General features: G+C 41.7%; 1 protein-coding gene across 4 annotated transcripts in view; it reads right to left on the bottom strand.

Moving 5' to 3' along the window:
• DOCK8 (dedicator of cytokinesis 8) overlaps positions 1 to 20030 on the bottom strand; it is a 230735-nt gene that overhangs the window by 31579 nt on the left and 179126 nt on the right. For all 4 annotated transcript variants that reach the window (XM_025423389.3, XM_025423392.3, XM_025423391.3 and 1 more), the window contains 9 exons: positions 17334 to 17503; positions 12301 to 12446; positions 10247 to 10429; positions 9743 to 9875; positions 8674 to 8761; positions 4467 to 4563; positions 2956 to 3090; positions 1777 to 1929; positions 539 to 697 (listed from right to left, as the gene is read on the bottom strand). In XM_025423389.3, the coding sequence (XP_025279174.1) occupies positions 539 to 697; positions 1777 to 1929; positions 2956 to 3090; positions 4467 to 4563; positions 8674 to 8761; positions 9743 to 9875; positions 10247 to 10429; positions 12301 to 12446; positions 17334 to 17503 (1264 nt within the window). The remainder of the gene's footprint in view (positions 1 to 538; positions 698 to 1776; positions 1930 to 2955; positions 3091 to 4466; positions 4564 to 8673; positions 8762 to 9742; positions 9876 to 10246; positions 10430 to 12300; positions 12447 to 17333; positions 17504 to 20030) is intronic.

The following is a 20030-nucleotide window of genomic DNA, read 5'->3' as shown; positions in this document are numbered from 1 at the left end:
TCCATCAGTTAAGTGTCTGCCTTCGGCTCAGGTCATGATCCCAGGGTCCTGGGATTGAGCCCTGTGTTAGGCTCTCTGCTCAGTAGGGAGTCTACTTCTCCCTCTGTGCTCTCTCTCTCTCTCTCTCTCTCAAATAAATCAATAAATTTTTTTTAAAAAGTTAATTAATTTGAACTGCTTTTAGCTGTTTGCAAAGAGCTCTCACCTGTACTCTGGAACATTAGGGTATTTTATACCAAATAGATGGCAGCTTAGGACTTTAGCTCACATTTCATATCTATCCATTATATATATGAAATATATAATATATATAATATTTATAATATATATTATATAATGTGCTATATATTAAATACTCATGCATACATAACATTTAAATATTTTAACATTTAAATATTTTATGCATAAGATATAACTGTTAAATAATTCTATGTGTTATGTAATTATACAACATACACACACGTATATATATACCAGTTTATATATAACTGGCTGACCTCAAACCGGTATGTGAGATAAAGCACACTCTTTGGTTTACCTGGGTAGGGAAAGGAGTGGCCTGCATGGCAGTGTCCTCTTCTGCGTAGGCCAAGATCGTCCTCAAGGATCTTCTCAGGTACTCCTCGTTAAAGTCTGGTGCCTTGCCCACCAGTGATGCCAGAGACATGGTTACTTGCATCTTTACTCTTGCAAAGTTCTATGTCATAAAGAAGAAAAGATGGAGCAAGTAAGAGGCACTTGGCTAGAGGATAATGGAAGGCAGTGGAGCCAGACACCAGGAACTCCCCAATGTTTCTTTGACTCTGTCTCAATCATTTCCTTTTTTTTCTCAATGAAATGCGAGGTATACTTTGCACAAGACTCACATCATTGTTTAAATGGCTTAAATGGATATTGCTCTGACATAAATCTGTCAGCTCCCTTTAAATTTTCATTGAGGACTGGATGGCCTCCATGTTGCAAGGCTGGAAGGTTCCTACAAAGCTGGGTCTCAAAGATGTATCCTTTTGTGCCAAGATTCCTCTTCTTGGGACTTGACTTAAACTGTAAAAAGGAACAGCATCACCCTGGCCACGCTTTCTGATTCTGGACTCTGGGCAGGCAGTAACTTTCTATTTCTCCTTCCCTTCTAGCTCTAGGGAGAAAGATTTATCCAAGGGGCCCCCGAGAAAATGTCCTAAGTATTTTAAATAGTTATGCCTAACATATTATGAGGACCCTGCCTTTTTTCCATGGGCCAATTTATCTTTTAAGAGCACTTGAGCATGCTTGTTAATGTGACCATAGATATAAATACTCTAGATAAACTAAAATCTAGACAAATCTAAGTAAACTAAAAATCTAGATAAACTAAAGCAAAGGTTTGTTCTTCTGCAATAAAGTTGAATTCCAAAGGCTGCAAAGCTTCGATTAAAACTCCAGTGCAGATGATACTAATCATTCAAATTCTCGTCCACAGTCAACCAGAATTTGGAAACAAGACAAAAGCTTCTGAACTCTTAACCTGCCTGCTGTATTTTTCCCTACAGATGACAACTTTTAATCTACATATATGCATTCCCTTGTTATTGAAACACACAGATGGAAACCACTGTATTCATCAGTCTTTATATTCACTTCTGGTTGCAAATTCAAAAGCTGCTATCTACCTATCTAGTCAACTGTCTCCTTCACATGGGACAGAAGGAAATTGCAATCCTACAAACTTTCTTCCACCAATGTTTTGCACTGACTTTCTCTCCTGATTCTAGGTCACCCAGCCATCTGAGCTCTTACACTGGTAGCTCCAAAGCTGAACCGCATAAGGAGATAGAGGGTGGCACAGGCTTGGCTCCGGGTGACATCCATGCTGCTGCTGCAGTGGTGTAAGACTCGTTGGCACAGGTCTGCACACTGCTCCACCTCCTCCTCAAACAGCAGATCCCCGAACTAGGAGAGACACAGAGGCCATTAGGCATCACTTGGCACTTTCAGATTTTCTCTGGACTCGATGCCTACTGAAATAGGCCATGTCTGCTGGGAGAAGCAGAAAGCCCAGAAGAGTTCATGCATTGCTCCATAAAGATAATGAGCTCCTTGAGTCAGAGGTGAATTGAAGCAACGGAGTCGACTTCAGATATAATTATGAACCACACAACAAAGATTCGGCCTGCAGAATTCACTGCATTGTTAGCCAGGCTGCATTTACAAAGTCATATCTCTGAAAGGATTATCCTGAGTTTACTGAGTCCCCTGGAAATTTCTGGCAACTAACAAAGAGAAAATCATCCTGATAGGAGAGAGTAGAAGAATTCTACTTTCCAAATGTAAAAAAAATCCTGGGGCTCCTGGTTGGCTCCATAGGAGAAGCAAGCAACTCTTGATCTCGAGGTTGTGAATTTGAGCCCCATGCTGGGTGTAGTGGTTGCTTAAATAAATAAATAAACCTTAAAAAAATGTAAAAGATTCCATTTAAAAAGTGCCAACTGAGATTTTTCTAATCAAGGGGGAGAAAATAAACCACATTAGACCATTTTTTGTAAGGAAAGTCTATATTCTTCAGGCTATGAGAAATTTACTTCTAAATCTTCTGTCATTTTATGACATGACACTTGGCAAGACATACTAAGGGGTGTCATGTTTAGGACATGAATCTCACCTAGATGCGCTATTTAAAAGAGTGAAAGGTAAGGGTGCTCAGTTGTTTCTGCTCTCATGTCCCAGTGAGTGGCAATGTCAAATCTCTATAGTTGTGGCCACCTTCCAAGTGTGAGAGTCATCATTGTTCCTTTCAACGATAACTTCTCAAAAAATCAGGGCATCTGCTTTATTCCTAGGGAGACTTAGAACCTTCACCCTGATGTCCCCTAATCCCATGCTATGTGGGTTTTTGGCCTACCCGAAGGGAGAAGTGTGAAGCCAGATGAGACTGTCAGCTCTTAATCAGGAGTATGAAGACAAGCATCCTATATTTACCTTGGCAATGAGAGCCCGGAGGGTTGCAAAGCAGTGAGTCAGGTAGGTGGTGCTCTGATCACAGCTCAGAGAATTTACCAGGACCTTTAGAACACCTCCCAGCAGGCTGTCTTTACAGTCCAGAGCCGAGCTTGCCTGGGGGTAATGGAAGAAGAGTATCACTGAATCCCTGTGCAGTGCCAGGGGGCTGAGGGGTGAAGACATAAGTAGGCACTCTTGACAATTAGCGCAGTGGTGCTTAGGTTCCATCTCTTTAGCCTAAGATCTTAAGGGTTTGGGAAGCCACCACACGCATTATCTATTACCATGACAGCTAAAGACCTATTTCCAAAAGATCCCAGATGCTTTGGGATTTATGCCCAATTCTGGGCTGCTAAATTCAGTTATAATGCACACCCCCCTCCATCCCAATTAACAGCTCTTGGAATGTTCTTTCTTTGTATAGAAGACATGGCTTTCTTTGTGGGCTTCAAAACACAACTATGGATCTCCCAGTACAAAAGGGGCTGCTTGGTAGCAGCAATGTTTCTAAATAAAACAGCAAGACTAATACCATCAAAGATAATGACAAACAAGTGCCATTTCTTTGGGGGGGAGGGAACATTTTGAGGACTATTAGGTATATGGCAGCCAAAGCAGTGAAGGATAGAGATACAATCAGTATAATGCCAAGAATTTAAGATCTCAAAGATACCACATACTTCTTGTCTTTATTTTTCTATAATAATGACTTTGATGTTAGACTGCTCAAAAGTAGGATAACTAAGGTTTCCCTGTGTTTCAACAATATCTCTTTTCCTAGCTCCGAGCAACACTGGATCTACCCGAATCAGTGATTTCTTGCTGTTAACATGGAGGGATACATTGCTCAGGTTAGCCAAAAATCCATGATCACCTAGACTTCCTGGGAATTTTGGAAACATTCATTTAGGAGATAAAATTAGCATGGTAAGTGGTATTACTGCAAAGCTCACAGTGGTTCCATACTTTTCTGCAGCGGGGATGGCAAATTCATGGTACAAGTGACTTTCCTTCACCAATCTATGTCCAAAGTAGACCTCATTATTCAGACTTAGCACTTTTTTTAAAAAAAACCTGGTCCAGTCAAAATCTTAGCTCCCATACTAGACATCACCATAATTCAACTGGAGTTGACTTGTCAAAAAGCGAAAAACAAAACAAAAATCCTAGCTACCATCCCTATTCTAGATAATCAACCATAAGCCCACCATCTATGTTATAAAATTGATACACACGTGGCAGATTTAACTATGAGGGTCAGCTTGTCAAGAACCTAAGTGAGGAGTAAGTCAAAGAAGTCAGAAGTATGTTCAGTATCTCTGGAATTTGTAAGGTGAACACTATTGTAAATAGTAAAAAAAAAAAAAAAAAAAAAAAAGGCATTTAGGAATCACATTTACCACTTTCATGATTATCTATAAAGAATTCCTTATTAAACTCCTCTAGTAAACATATTCACGTTGAACAGATCAGGTATATGTTGTCCTCACCTGGATAATGTTCTCTTGCATATCCAGAATGATTAAATTTGCTTCTGTAGCCAGGTTGCCACTGATCAAGGCTTCTTGATCTAACTCTGCCTTTGTTCTAAGAAAAAAAAAAAAAGAAGTTAAATTAAAGAGCATATCAAACCTGGCCATATTCCAACGATGGCAATCTGTGCATCAAGGTGTAAAGAAACATTCTGAATAGCCAATCCTGAGGTAAGAACAAAGAGCTGGCCACAGGTAACAAAAGATTGCAGGGCAATCTTTCCAAGATTAGAGTCTGGTTAAAAAGATTTTCCAGGTCAAGTCTCCAGGTCATCTGCAGCCCCACTATGATGAATAATGATGACAGTTACAGAAATAACAAAATGGGCAGAAAAGCAATTATTGGTTGCTGCTTGCAATGAGGCTAGCCAATCCGATTGCTGTGTGAAGCCTTGGGCCATTCCTGTATTTCATGTGTGAGAACCATCTCTAGATCTGAGTCAAGGGAAGCCTCTGCCACAGGCCAAGGGGAGGGCGGGTGGGATCTGAATTTGGCAAACAACACTACTGCTGGATTAGGAAAGGGTGGTGCCTCTTAACTGGGGCAGGGTAGAGTCAATCTCTTGACTTCCCAAAGACCACCCAGAGGCTGCCCAGTCAAGTGTGGACCTTTTGTTTTTTTTTTTTTTTCTTCCAGTGGACAGCAAAGTCACATTCTTGCAGGGCAGGTCATCTAATGTCTTGCTGCTGGATATTGAGGTTATCACCCACTAGGGAATGGGAGGGAATGGGATATTGCCTAGTGCTACTTCTCAATGAGGTTTCCATTTTGAGTAACCAGAACGTTTCAGGCACTAGTTCACGGTTTCTCATAAAACCTAAGTGAAACTGGAAAGGGATATTTTGTATCATCTAAATTTAGTGGCCAGGGGCAGCCCCGGTGGCGTAGCGGTTTGGCGTCTCCTGCAGCCTGGGGTGTGATCCTGGAGACCCGGAATCGAGTCCCACATCGGGCTTCCTGCATGGAGCCTGCATCTCCCTCTGCCTGTGTCTCTGCCTTTCTCTCTCTCTCTCTGAGTAAATAAATAAATCTAAATAAATAAATAAATAAATGTATGTATGTATGTATGTATGTATGTATGTATGTATTTATTTATTTATTTATTTATTTAGTGGCCAGAAAAGGGAAGTGTGAAGAATTCAGACAAGATTGGGGCCGTTCAGGATGGTAGGGCCATAGACAAGAAGTGTGAAGAATTCATTTCCCCAAGATGCCCCAGAGGCCTGTCCTTAATTCCCCTTCACCCAACAGTGGGAGCCCTGCCACTGCTTATATATAAGCCCAGATCACCACTTAAGCTGTTCTTAATTCCCCTTCACCCAACAGTGGGAACCCTGCTACCGCTTATACACTACCGAGGGCTCAGAATGAGTATTTCCTTGTGTTTTAAATGTTTTCAAGCGTAGAACAGGCTCTCTGGTGCCAAGGTGCTCTACACTGCTTCTCATTCTGCAAGTGGTAATATTTGTGTAAGAGAAGTGAAATATATAAAAAAAAGAAAAGTGAAATATAAAAGCTATTTTTAAAAAAAGTATTGGTAGATTGAGATTTTGAGCAGTGCTGTGCAACAAAAACATAATAAGGAACACAAATACCATTTTCTATTTTGTAGTAGCCACACTTAAGCAAGCAAAAAGAAACAGGTGATATTAAATGAAAGACTTTTATTTAACCCAATATAGAAAAAAAAGCTGTCAATGTATAATCATTATAAAGATTACTCATGAGATCTTATAGATTCCTTCACTGGTGCTAAATCGTCAAAATCTGGCCGATATGTTTTACTTATAGTACCAATGTGGCTACTGTATTGGACAATGCAGATCTCTATCTGGTTTTCATTTTTGTTTTCAAAGTTTTCCAGTTGTGGTAACATACATATAAAATTTCCCATATTAACTATTTTTAATAAAGATTTTATTTATTTATTTGAGAGAGAGAGAGAGAACAGGAACGGGGGAGGGGCAGAGAGAGAGGGAGAAGCAGACTCCCCCCGCTGAGCAGGAAGCCTGACTCAGGGCTCAATCTGAGCACTCCAGGATCCTGACCTGAGCCAAAGGCATCAGGTGCTTAACCAACTGAGCCACCAAGGTGGTTCAGTGGTATTAAGTACATTTGTATTTTCATGCAACTATGACTGCCACTAATCTTAGTTTTTGGAAAGCCCACCAGCCAGTCCCATAACACACTGGTTCTAAAACTGGACTAACTGCACAACGGCATAGCCTAGGGAGTTTTACCAAATACTGATTTCTGGGTCCTAGTGCTAGAAGTTCTGAATTAATTGGCCTGGGGTACATTAATGAGCACTGGGAGCTTTAAAAGCTCCCCTGGTGATTCTAATGGATAGCCTGATTGAAAATTATTGCTCTACAAAGAAACAGAGCCAAAATCATTGAAAAATGATCTGAGAGAAAAAGGTGGAGGATGCCACTATTTAATTACAAAAGTTTTCCAAATAGCTAAATGGAGGAGTTATAATTTTACCATGGTTTCTTTTGAAAAATAAAACAGAAAACCCCACATCACCCTTGACAATCTGCAAAGGTGGATTTCTAGCCCTACAATGAGCAGCCCATGATGTAGCTCAGGGCTGGGAGCTGAATGGGGAGTACTGGGAAGCCCCGCACAGAAAGGCTCAGTGTGGTGTTATTTCTGCAAGCAAAAGGGGAAGGTTTCTCAGTTTCCAAAACATCAATTTACACAGCCCAGGCCAAACACATCTGGTTAGGCTCTTCTCCCCAACTCAGAGAGTAAATGGCCTCTAACCCCTAAGCTGTTCTGTAGCACATAATTACATGCACATTTCTTTCATTCTGTTTTTGGGGAAAATAGAGGGCTTGTTGCCTGAACTAGAATTTACGGATTCTTAGTGCCAAATATCTTAAACACTAGTTCAGGGAACTCAGAGCAAGAATAAAATAGAATGGATATGACTAGTAAGAGTAATAACTGGGCTTTCTCAGTAACATCTATAATAAAAATATATTTATCTCCTTAACGTTTTAAAATAAATTTGACTCTCAAAGGTCCCATAAGTTGACTAGAATGATGCATTCTTGTGGTGACAGCAGAGACAGTAACTGTATTTACTCATGAAACAGTTTCCAAGTCTGCTCTACCCTTGGGATGGGTGTTTCCTACCCCATGGAGATATGCTAACTCCATCTTGTCAGGTGTGGGGCAGTGTCTGTGACCATATACTGTTTTGCTCAGTGGACCCTGAGATTCATGGAGCTATCTGCTGTGAAGAGGAACAGCAGACAGGAGCGGTCTGTTCAACATGTTTAGTCTCATGTCCTTATATATTCAAATTCTTACACAAATATATCTCATATCTTGCAAACCAAGCAGCAGGATTTTTTCTTTCATTTTTTAATATTTTTTTGCTGATAATAGCATTCGTTATGGGTATGTATAGATACGTGCTTATATGTATATATGTGTGTATATGTGTGTGTATATAGAGAATAATACACATACCCATTGTAGGAAACACAGCAAAGTATAAAGAAGAAAACATCGACTACTTCAACATCTAAAGAGAACCATCCAAGGAAAACCACTGATAATAATTTGGTAAATTTCCTACTAGTCTTAAAAAGTATTTCCCTTATGTAGTTAGAGACTTAAGATTCTACTCCAAAATCAAGTGTCTATCCTGCTTTTGCTCATTTAACATCATTTCCTAAGCATGCCCCACGTCATGAAATTTTAATACCAACCTAACATTTCCTTACATAGTTTCCTATTCTTGAGCACTTAGAACATTTCCGTTCTTTTTAAAATGAGTAATAACTGACATAAATATCTCTGACTACACACTTTGTACATGTGTCTAGAAGGGAAATATGAACTTGAACTATATGGTCTTGGGTGCCCTGTCCTGTCCCCACCAGCAGCTTTGGTCAAGCAATCTGAGATTGCTAAATATTGGTTTTCTTTAAATGCTTATCAATGTGATAAAGTTTCAAGAGCTGTAAATCATAACTCCTTATACCTCTGATTATCCTGAGTCCCTGGATGAAGCGAATTTACACAGATAATGATGTTTCGTTTTCTTACCCTTAGAAGGATGTAGTTGTTTCAGTAACACAAGTAGCCTGGGAAAAAAAGAGTTTTGAACTTTCGGTAAAAGTGGCACAAAGTTGCTGAGTGACTCACTTATCTTGCTTCTCATTAGCTTGCCGCCAATGTGTCTGCTCCTTCCTCCATCTCAAATTTTCACTGAGGCCTGGAAATCGGTCATTCCCTAGGAGTTAAGAAATGCATGAGAGGAATTTGATTAGCATGAAGCCCTCTAAGATAACCAGAAGTTCCGTAACAAGCTCAGTGGAGTGGACTCAGCGCCGTGTCTCCGGCTAATTAGGGCCCATATCGGAGGGCAGTGGGAGATGTGACTCAGCCCAGCACCCAGCCCCGGCCACCTGCTCTTTGACTGACAGCCCACAGCTTTAGGACCATTGCCTTTCTGGAGCCTTGCGGAGCCCATGTGTCATGAGTAGAGAGTTCTGATGAAACTGGGGTTCTCAGTGAATTACTGAAGAGGAGTGTGTGGGTGTTAACTGAGGGTGCCCACCCCCACCCCCCACTGAAAATGCTGAGCTCCTTTCAAGTTCCCAGCCATGTGTCCCATCGCATAGGACGAGCAGTCACTCTGACTTTAAGCACAGTGACTAGACTGAGCGTGTCTGAGCACTTCACTCTGTTCTACAGCAGTGAGTTCAGCCTTTTTGAGATCATTCCTGGCAGGGTCCCAGGAGGCCCGAAACACTCTGACGCCACCGGCGAGAAATCAGTTGTATTCTAAAAATGCCCTGAATGATTTGGGGAGATGACTTTGGAACCAGAATTATCCAGCGTCTCGTGTGTGCTCCACAAAGACAAGGCCAATACCCTGTGGAGAGGCTTCAACCTTGAGGAACCCACATTCCATTTACCCTGTGACTCACATCCCTCACAGGGTGAGACCTGTACATTTGACAAGTTTTCAATGGAAGATGCACTGGGGGACATTTCCAGGGTTCCTGTGATCTCAAGACAGTAGCTTTCCCTTGCAAGCACACAGGGAACGTTCCATGCTTCATGCACAGAATCCTAGAACCTGCTTGTCTCTATTCTCCTAACATCTTAAGAAAGCGATGGTATGTGTACTCGTGCTGTGAGGACATGTTGCTTCACAAGGGGTGTAAAACTTGCTGACAGAGAGCACAGAAGGACAAAGCCATCACACCTGGAGCCCGGCAGCGCCGCATCATCTCCCCCCTGGCACCTTCCCCGCGGAGCAAAGCCTCTTCCAGCCTGGCCTTGACATCCCTTGACTTCTGCAGGACTTGGGTACTGACTTTGTCAGAACTCTGCTTTCCCTGGACAGGACAGAGGCAGAAGGATGTTTAGTGTGGTGAGATCTCTGTCCATGGGGAGAATCCTCAAAACACAATACTCAGTGGGGAACAGCCACCAGTGTGGACATGTGCCACACGAAGATGCTGTTTGGGGATCCTACGGCTGAAATACTGTGAATGAGAATGGGGCTCTCTCTGCAGAAGGTAGAGATCTTTCCCCTGAGAAATGACCATTTCTAGAATGCTCTAGAATGCAAATAGGTTACGGATTTCAATACAGAAGTAAGAAAAACGAATAATGCCTCCATTCCCAAGCAAATGGGAGCAGCAGCAAGATCAACCTGAACTGGAGAGCTAAGGGCTGGTGTAAGGCTGAGCCACCTCGCACTCACTTTGTACTCGAAGCATGAGACACAGATGAAAAGGAGATCTAAGATCCTGTTGAGTTGCATGGATGGCAGGTCGGCGATCCACTTCCTGATGAGGCTCTGGTCAGCGTTTTTCATGATCCAGAGGAAGCAGATCATGAGGTTGCGGGTCATGTCGGCATTCAGCAGGTTGTACTGCTTGTAGGGCTGCAAAGAGGCAGATGGCGAGATGGACGCCAGGGAAGGAGTAGAGCCATGGGAACCCCAAAAGCTTAGGGGATGCTAAGCTCTTAGAATACAGGCATTACACTTCTTCCCTAGCTGGGGAACTGTTTCCAGGAACTAGGCCTTTCCTGGCACAGGTACCTGTGTTCCCCGAGCTGAGGTCCTCAGCCAAGGGGTTTGTGTTGGGCAGTGTCTGGGCCAGGCTCTCGGCCATGTACTGTGGGCACTCTGGCTCTGGAGCAGTGTGGTCTGGTGGCCTGTCCTGCCTTGACCAGGCCAGGCCCCCAGTTTCAATGGCTGCAATGGGGCTTCTAAGCTGCTAAGATTCCAAGTATTTCTCCTTCCAGCTGGACACCAGAGGGTTGAACTCAGAGCAAAGAACAGGACTAGCTAGGCTCCAGAAATATCTTACCTGCTCAAGAGTTAGCTTTTTTGTCACAGTCCGAAGTCTAGTACAAGGGCCATGAAGTGTTCAGTAAATTAATCCAATCCCTAATTTAGCGGGGTCCTCCATGCTGGGGCTTCAATCACAATTTATGCTTTCCTGGGGGTCAGGTGTGGGGGCTCAGGCTATTTGTTCTAATACCTCTGTCCCAAGTGTTTGTTTTTGAGGGCTGACCGTACTTTCTTTTACTCATCAAATCAGGACAAAGAACAATATGTGGCTGCACCCTTGGTTCATGCAGCGTAGCTAATACCCAATGGAATGTGAAATCGCCTACTTGTGAGTATGCGAGGGAAATGTTGGGTTGGGATGGAAATGATAGGGCTTATGAAATTAGTTCAGTTTTTCTGAGTATGGTGACAAGAAGATAGGAAAACCTTAGCAATAACTTCCCAGGGAGGATCCCCCCAATGGTGAACTTTGGGCATCTGAGCATGTGCCCTCTGGGCCAAATAACAATGTCAAAGGCATACAGTGCCTTGGGCAGCTAACTTTACATGTTTCAATGGTGGAGGAGGTCATAAAATACAATATTTCTCAAACTGCAGGATGATTAATGATGTCACTGCTCAAATATCTTTTCTCTTTCTTACAGCCCTGTCTGCCAGCCCTTCCGGGGTCCAGGGGGGTCCTGAGGGTGGGGGCTTGCTAGGTGCTGGGGGGAAAAGAGGAAAGCCACCCAGCAGAGATGGTACTTGGGTCTAGATTCCAGGAGAGAATTGAGTGGAGTTCTCAGTAGTTATACCCCCTACACTGAAATGCAAAGTTAAATAATGCTGGGCGATGCGGTGCTGTCACTGTCTGCCAAAGGAAGAGTCAGAGCTCATCTGGGAACAGAGTTCTCACCTCAAGAGCATCAGACACTGTATTCCTGGAAGATTCACTCTTTTAAGCTCAGTCTGGGCAAAATGACAGGACTGTATAACTCTGCTTAGGCTTCCTGGGGACTCGGAAAAGCTGAAGCCTTTTGCCTAAGAAGTACTCACCCCAAGCAACTGGGCCCTTCAATCATCTCTTTGGAGGCAAACATAGTGTGAATGACACACACAGAATCAACACAGCTCGAGCCTCCCACCTGAGGGAGGCTTGGTTTGATCTTCTGAGTGCTGACCTCAGATATCCCAAGTTCACCTCTTTCTGGTGTTCTTGAACTCAGGCACCATTGAGACTGCCTGGATTTGATCTACCTTTGCAGCCAGAACTGTCTGTCCCTGTGCTACCTCATCTGGGCCATCTCCCTTCTCAACTGCTAGCATCATGCTGATGCCTTTCAGGATGGAGCAAAGAGGCAGGAATTGCACAGCCTGCCTTTATACAACTCTGGGTTCTGGTAGGTAGATCGAAGAACAAGCCCATCAGAAGATGCGACAAGACAAAATATAAACCAGAGAAGGGTGCACCAACATACCAAGGAAGAAAGCATTGCTCCACTTGTCTTCAAATTAAAATTATTTCCAGCTATGGCCAGCGCCACATTCTGGTTAATTGCACTGGTCCCTTCTTGTTCTTCATCTGAGCCATTGGCACGATTTTTTCCACTACGAGCATCTGCAACTGTAATGAAAGCATCATTGGCCTCACCATACAATCCAGCAATAGTGCTTCTTGGTATGTAAGGAATTGAAAATTTATGCCCACATAAAAAACTGCTCATTTCTAATGGCCAAAATGTGGAAGCAAGCAAGATTATCCTTCAGTAGATGAATGGATAAACTGTAGTACATCCAGACAATGGATATGATTCAGCACTAAAAAGAAATGAGCTGTCAAGCCATGGAAAAGACATGGAGGAACCTTAAATGTAGGCTAAGTAAAAGAAATCAATCTGAAAAAGCTACATAGTATATGATTCCAACTCCGTGACATTCTGGAAAAAGCAAAACTACAAAATACAGTAAAAAGTTCGGTGGTTGTGGAGGGTTGAGGGAGAGAGGGATGGCCAGGCAAAGCACAGAGGAATTTTAGGGTAGAGACACGACTCTGGATACCATAATGATGGATCCATATCATTATATATTTGTCCAAACCCATAGAATTTACCATCCCAGGAGTGAACCCTAATATAAACCTTGGACTTTGGGTGATAATGATGTGTTCCTATAGGTTCATCAACTGTAACCAGTGTGCGCCTCTAGTGCTGACAACATGGGGTGCTGTGTATATGTGGGGGCAAGGAGCATCTGGGAAATCTCTATACATTCTGTTCGATTTTGTTGTGAACATAAAGCTGCTCTTTATTTTTTTATTTTTATTTTTTAGATTTTATTTATTCATGAGAGACATAGAGAGAGAGAGAGAGAGAGGCAGAGGCATAGGTAGAGGGAGAAGAAGGCTCCCTGTGGGGAGCCTGATGCGGAACTTGATCCCAAGACCCCAGGATCATGACCTGAGCCAAAGGCAGATGCTCAACTGCTGATCCACCCAGGCGCCCCCTAAAGCTGCTCTTTAAAAGTCTTTAAAAAAAATCTTTGCTGATATGAAGCCAAAAACAGCATTTCCCTATATCTCCAACCCAATACCTATGAAGGGACTTGATACTCGTTAGTCACTAAAGTCAGCACAGTAATTTAAAGCCTGATGTTTAGTGGGGTGCCTGGGTGGCTCAGTCAGCTAAGCGTCTGACTCTTGATTTCAGCTCAGATCATGATCTCAGGGGCTTGAAATCAAGCCCTGCATCAGGTTCTGTGCTCAGCAGGGAGCGGGCTTGAAATTCTCTTTTTCTCCCTCAGTCCCTCCTCCTGACTCTCTCTCTCTCTCTTTCAAATAAGTAAATAAATCTTAAAAACAAAAACTAAAACCTGATGTCTAGCATTATTGCTAAACTCCTACCATCATCTCTAGGAAAAAGCAGGCAGGCTTAAAAAATGAGACAAAATGCACAGCAAAAGATTCAGCTAGAAATTGGTTTTTCAAATTGTAAAAATAAAATTTTCAAAGCTTTCATAACACTTTCCTGAAATATAATATTAAATAACTTTTTAAATATTTAATATTAATATTAATTTCACTAACTTTTATAAAGTGTGTAATATAATATTTTTTACTCTATTCATATATTTTAAATAATGGCCATATAGAAAGGAACCCATAATTACAGAACTAATTGGTTCTTTTTTTTTTTTTTTTTTTTTATTTATTTATTTATGATAGTTACGGAGAGAGAGAGAGAGAGAGGCAGAGACATAGGCAGAGGGAGAAGCAGGCTCCATGCACCAGGAGCCTGATGTGGGATTCGATCCCAGGTCTCCAGGATCGCGCCCTGGGCCAAAGGCAGGCGCCAAACCGCTGCGCCACCCAGGGATCCCCTAATTGGTTCTTTATAAAATAACAAGCTAATGTCATGAATTTGTCAATAATGTATTGAATTTTAAATGTCTGAAATGAATGTTACTTTATTTTCTCTATATAACATAGACATACATACCTATGTTTATATGTAGGTCTAGATGTGTGCAAACAAAAAAAGGACCCGTAACTTAAAAGGTTGGTTTTTTAGAATACTACTAATCACACACAAAGTTTTTGCTTAAGCACTTTCTTAGCAAAGTGTATCACTTGCTACTGATGGATTCATTAAAAACTCGTATCTCGGGATGTCTGGGTGGCTCAGTGGTTGAGTGTCTGCCTTTGGCTCAGGTCATGATCCTGGAGTCCTGGGATCAAGTCCCGCATCAGGCTCCCCGCAGGGACCCTGCTTCTCCCTCTGCCTATGTCTCTGCCTCTCTGTGTCTCTCATGAATAAATAAATAAAATCTTTAAAAAAAAAAAAAAAAACTCATATCTTGTCATGCTTGTCAACATTGTATTTAGATCTTCAGTTTTTCAGAAAAATCAGATTGCAAACGGTATTTCCTTCTGCTAAAATTCTGAAAGCAGAACTCAAATAATTTTAGAACTGTTTTTAAAAATAATAGCTCACTATTTGCATTTAAAGACAACAGAGTTTTTAAACAATGGTAAAGTGAATAGCATGTGGCAATTATGTAAGATCTGATAACATTATTAGGATTAATTTGAGGATGCATTCTTACTTCTCCTAAATATGCACAGGGTCATGGTTATAAAAGACAGAGGAATATAAACAGTTGCCACATAAAATGCCTTTGTAGAAGATCTCTCATTTCATCCTTATCTCAACCCTAAGATGTAGTCATTGTTACCACATTTTTACAGTTGAGGAAAGGGGAGGGAAGGCATTGAAAGGCTGAAGAATTTTTCAAACGTCACATGTAGCAATAAATGGGCTGGAATTTGAATTCAGCTGTATCTTTTAAAAAAAAATACTCTGTGGCACTGCAGTGGGTCAGTGGTTGGGCATCTGCCTTTGGCTCAGGTCGTGATCCCAGGGTCCTGGGATCAAGTCCCGCATCGGGCTCCCTGCAGGGAGCCTGCTTTTTCCTCTGGCTATGTCTGCCTCTTTTTCTATGTCTCTCATGAATACATAAAATCTTAAAAAAAATAAAAAATTAGAAACTATATTCTTCTTAGTGTATCAAAGGATTCCATATGTAATAGATGCGCTATATCACCTCAAATAATAGAATACTTTCACTGTTTTTCCACTTGTCAGGTACATCATGACTATAAAGGTCAATGTCATACATTGAGAAACCACTGAGATTTAAAAGGCTCGGAGGCCAAGTACTGAGAAGAGAAGCTCTAATCCAAAGTGACTGATGTGGAAAATCCTCATCAACAAGGAAATTTAGGAGAATGTGTGCTAAAGTGGTTCCCCGTTTTGGGAACAAATGAGTCATAGGTATTTAAATGAAACTTTCTAGAAACTTTCAGCAAAATTCTGGAAATGGTCTGCAGGTCGTCTGCTGTGCTCTGGATTACATTCTTGGGGCACCTGGGTGACTAAGTGGTTGAGCATCTGCCTTCAGCTCGGGTCGTGATCCCGGGGTCCTGGGATCGAGTCCCACATCGGGCTCCCTGCAGGGAGCCTGCTTCTCCCTCTGTCTGTGTCTCTGCCTCTCTCTGTGTGTCTCTCATGAATAAATAAATAAAATCTTTAAAAAAAAATCTTGAAGACAGCTCTGTTCTCAATCTGGCCTCCAGTCAGGCACTACCAGAGAATGCTCACCCCCGGGGCCATGCTTGCTTCTGTACATCCCTTACCCATTTTCTGTTCATCTACATTCCCCCTATAGGGATTGGTGGGGGATCGGACTTTCCAACTCATCATCACTAGATTTGTTTTAGTTGTTAGTGATCTTGGCGGTGGCTAGATTGTGTTGTTGGGGAGAGAATATTTAGTAAAATTTTGTAAATACTTCCACCCCATAGGCATCAAGATCTGTCCAAGGCTCTAATCCACATTGTAATATGTGAATAAACTCAGGAGGTACACAAACTCCATTAAGACAACTTATCCTTTCCTCTTGCTGAAAAATGAGAGATACTGACTTCCAACCCCAAAATCAGCCTCTTAGGGCCAAAAGCAAAATTCCTCTGCCCTGGTAGAATTTCCTAAGTTTGAAGACGCCGTATGTTTTTGGTTGTTTTTTGTTTGTTTGTTTGTTTGTTTTTTTGGGTTTTTTTTTTGAGAGAGAGTGAGTTCAAGTTGGGAGGGGCAGAAGGAGAGGGAGAGAGAGAATCCCAGGTAGGCCCCATGCTCAGCACAGAGCCCGACTCAGGGCTCCATCTCACGACCCTGAGATCATGATCTGAGCCAAGATCAAGAGTTGGATGCTTAACCAATTGAGCCACCCAGGTGCCACATCATCATGATATATATTTTTAAAATTTATTTATTATTCATGAGAGACACACACAGAGAGAAACATAGGCAGAGGGAGAAGCAGGCTCCTCAGGGGGAGCCTGATGTGGGACACAATCCCCAGACCCTGGACCACGTCCTGTGTCGAAGGCAGAAGCTCAACCGCTGAGCCACCCAGGTGTCCCCACACCATGATACTTTTTTTACATTGAAAAAATTGTTTAGGATCATTTGAGTCTGCTTCTTTCCTAAGCCATTCATAAGAGAAAAGAGAAGGAACACCTTTATTTCAATGCCTTAGAATGGTGATCTCCCCAGGGAGTAATTCTGTTAATATTTCATCTTTTGTGATATACGGTCTACAAAGTTCATCATACATCAGCAGATGAGTGAATGAATAATGAATAATTTCTAAATGAAAAACATACTATATGACTATAGTCCTTTAAAAAACAAATGAAAACCTTATTGGGACCCCTCCAAAAAAAAAAAAAAACCCCAAACCTAAAAAAAAGAAAAAAAACAAAACAAAAAAAAACCCCAAACCTTCCCAAACCCAAAAACTCATTGGAATCTATGTGAAAAAGGTCTGGAGACCACTGCTGTGGAAAACCGCTCACACAAACATATCAGCATTAGAGCTAATAACAGAAACTTCATGCCAGTAGAGCATCTGGCAGGGGCCCCCACCAATCCAAAGGACACAGAGGCATCGTTACCTGTAAAGTCATAGAGTTGTGGCAAAGCATCCAAAATGATACCAACCAAAGGCAGGTAGAGGGCAGCGATTTTGACCTTCACTTCTGGTTTGACACAGCGTGGGTCCAGGTCGTGAGAGCTCAGAAGGCTATGGATGGCACTAATCGCCTTCCTTTGCACTTTGCTGATCCTATCGATACAACACAGAAAGTTAGATGTTATGGTGAAGGGAGATTGACCAAAATGCTCTTAAATAAGGAGGAGTCAGAACACTCCTGAACATTGGGGTAACATGTGAAAACCAAGCAAAAGAGGGTAGAAGTATCTAGAATCCAGAAACAGATTGCTTGTGTTCTGGTCCTGGGTCTGCTGTTATGATGTTTCAAAAGTCCATCATATTGTAACATTCAGTACTTTGTTCTTTTTTATTGTTGAGTAATATTCCATTGTGTGGACAGATATTTTATTTTTATTTATTTATTTTTAGATATTTTATTTTTAGAAAGAGAGAGAGAGGTTGTGAGGTGGGGGAGAGGGGCAGAGGGAGAGAGAGAGAATCCCAGGCAGGTTCCATGCTCAGCGCAGAGCCCAACATGGGGCTTGATCTCAGGACCCTGAGATCATGACCTGAGGTGAAATCAAGAGTCGGACGCTTAACAGACTGAGCCACCCAGGAACTCCAGATCACATTTTAATTACTCATTCATCAACTGATGGACATTTGGATTATTTTCACTATTATGAATTATCAATGCTTTGAATATTTGTGTAAAAGTTTCTGTGTGGACATAAGCTTACTTCTCTTGGATACGGAGTTTACTTCATACCTCAGAGTAGAATTACTGGATTTTATGGTAACTCTATGTTTGACCTTTAGAGGAACCACCAAACTGTTTTATTTCCTTTCCTTTTTTTTTTTTTTTTTAAGATTTATTTATTTGAGAGAGAGAAAGCACGAGCAGGGGGAGGGGCAGAAGGAGAGGGAGAAAGAGAGAGTGTAGAGCTTGACTCAGGGCTTGATCCCAGGACCCTGAGATCATGCCCTGAACTGCAGTGAGATGCTTAATCACCACCATGCATCCACCACCAAACTGTTTCCAACTGTGGCTACACCATTTTACATCACCCCCACACCTGAAAAGTTTCCATTTTCTCTCTGTCAACACTAGTTAATATTTATCTTTTTATTACAGCCATCCTAGTGGGTATGAAGGTGCCATGGACTGAATGTTTGTGTCCTTCTAAAATTCATATGTTTAAATGTAATCCTAGTGTGATGGTATTAGGAAGAAAGGCCTTTGGGAGGGGATGAAGTCATGAGAGTGGAATCCTCATGCATGGGACTAATGCCCTTATAAAAGACCCTAGAGAGTTCCCTTGCCCCCCTGCCCTTCTGCCATGTAAGAATACAGCAAGAAGATGGCCATCTATGAATTGGAAATGGGTCCTCATCAGACACTTAATCTACCAGCACCTTGGATCTTGGGCTTCCCAGACTCTAGAACTGTGATAAATAAATGTCTGTTGTTTATAAGCCACCTGGGCTATGGTATTTTCATTACAGTTGCCTGAAAGAACTAAGAGAGAAGGGGAATTTGTCTGGTTTTGATATGCATTTATTTTCCTGATGGTTAATGATGTTGATTTTTTTTTTCTGTGCTTATTGGTCATCTCTTCTTTGGTGCTGATTCTTGCCTTTTAAAAAATGGGAGTTATTTGTCTTTTTGTTATTGAGTTGTGAGATTTAAAAATTATATAAAGAGAGGGGCGCCTGGGTGGCTCAGTCATTTAAACCTCCAACTCATGATTTTGGCTCAGGTCATGATCTCATAAGTCATGAGATCAAGCTGGATGTCGGGCTCCATGCTCAGTGGGGGAGTCTGCTTGGGATTCCCTCTGTCCCTCTCCTTCTACCCCTCCCACTATGTGCACACACACATTCTATCTTTATAAAATAAAAAACTAAATCTTTAAAAAATAATAGGCACAAATCCCCTATTAGATCTATGATATGCAGATACTTTCTCCCATTCTGTGCACTCTCTTTTCATTTTCTTGATAGTGTCCTATATAGCACACATGTTCTCACTTTCAAGAAGTCTAACTCAGCTATTTTTTTCTTTTATTTTGCCTTTCTGGTGTCAGGTCTAAGAAGTCATTGCCTAATCCTATTTCATGAAGATCATCTGCATGATTTCATCTAAGAGTCTTATAGTTTCAGCACTTACATTGAGGTCTTTGACCATTTTGAGTTAACTTGTGCATATGGTGTGAGATGGGGACCTAACTTCATTCTTTTGCATGTGGATACCCAGTTGTGCTAGCACCATCTGTTAAAAACACTACTTTTTCCCCCTTGAATGGTTTTGGCACCCTTGCCAAAAGTCAATTGACTATAAATGTGAGGATATATTTTCAGACTCCTAATTCAATTGCATTGATCGATATGTCTGTCTTTATGGCAGAAGCACTACTATTGCTTTGTAGTAGGTTTTGAAATCAGGAAATGTGAGTCCTCCAATTGTATTTTTTTTTTTCAAGACTGTTTTGGCTATCTTTGGCTACCTTGAATTTTCATATGACTCAGGATCAGCTTAGCAATATCTGCAAAGAAGCCAGCTGGAATTTTGAGAGGTGGTGCACTGAACTTGTAGGGCTTTTTGGGGAGTATTGCCATCTTAACAATATTAAGTCTTCTGATCCAAGAATATGTCAAG

The sequence above is a fragment of the Canis lupus genome, chromosome 1, assembly GCF_003254725.2.
Source record: "Canis lupus dingo isolate Sandy chromosome 1, ASM325472v2, whole genome shotgun sequence".
Classification (NCBI taxonomy): domain Eukaryota; kingdom Metazoa; phylum Chordata; class Mammalia; order Carnivora; family Canidae; genus Canis; species Canis lupus.
Note: the sequence above shows the minus strand (reverse complement) of the source record. Positions and strands in the feature narration are given on the sequence as shown.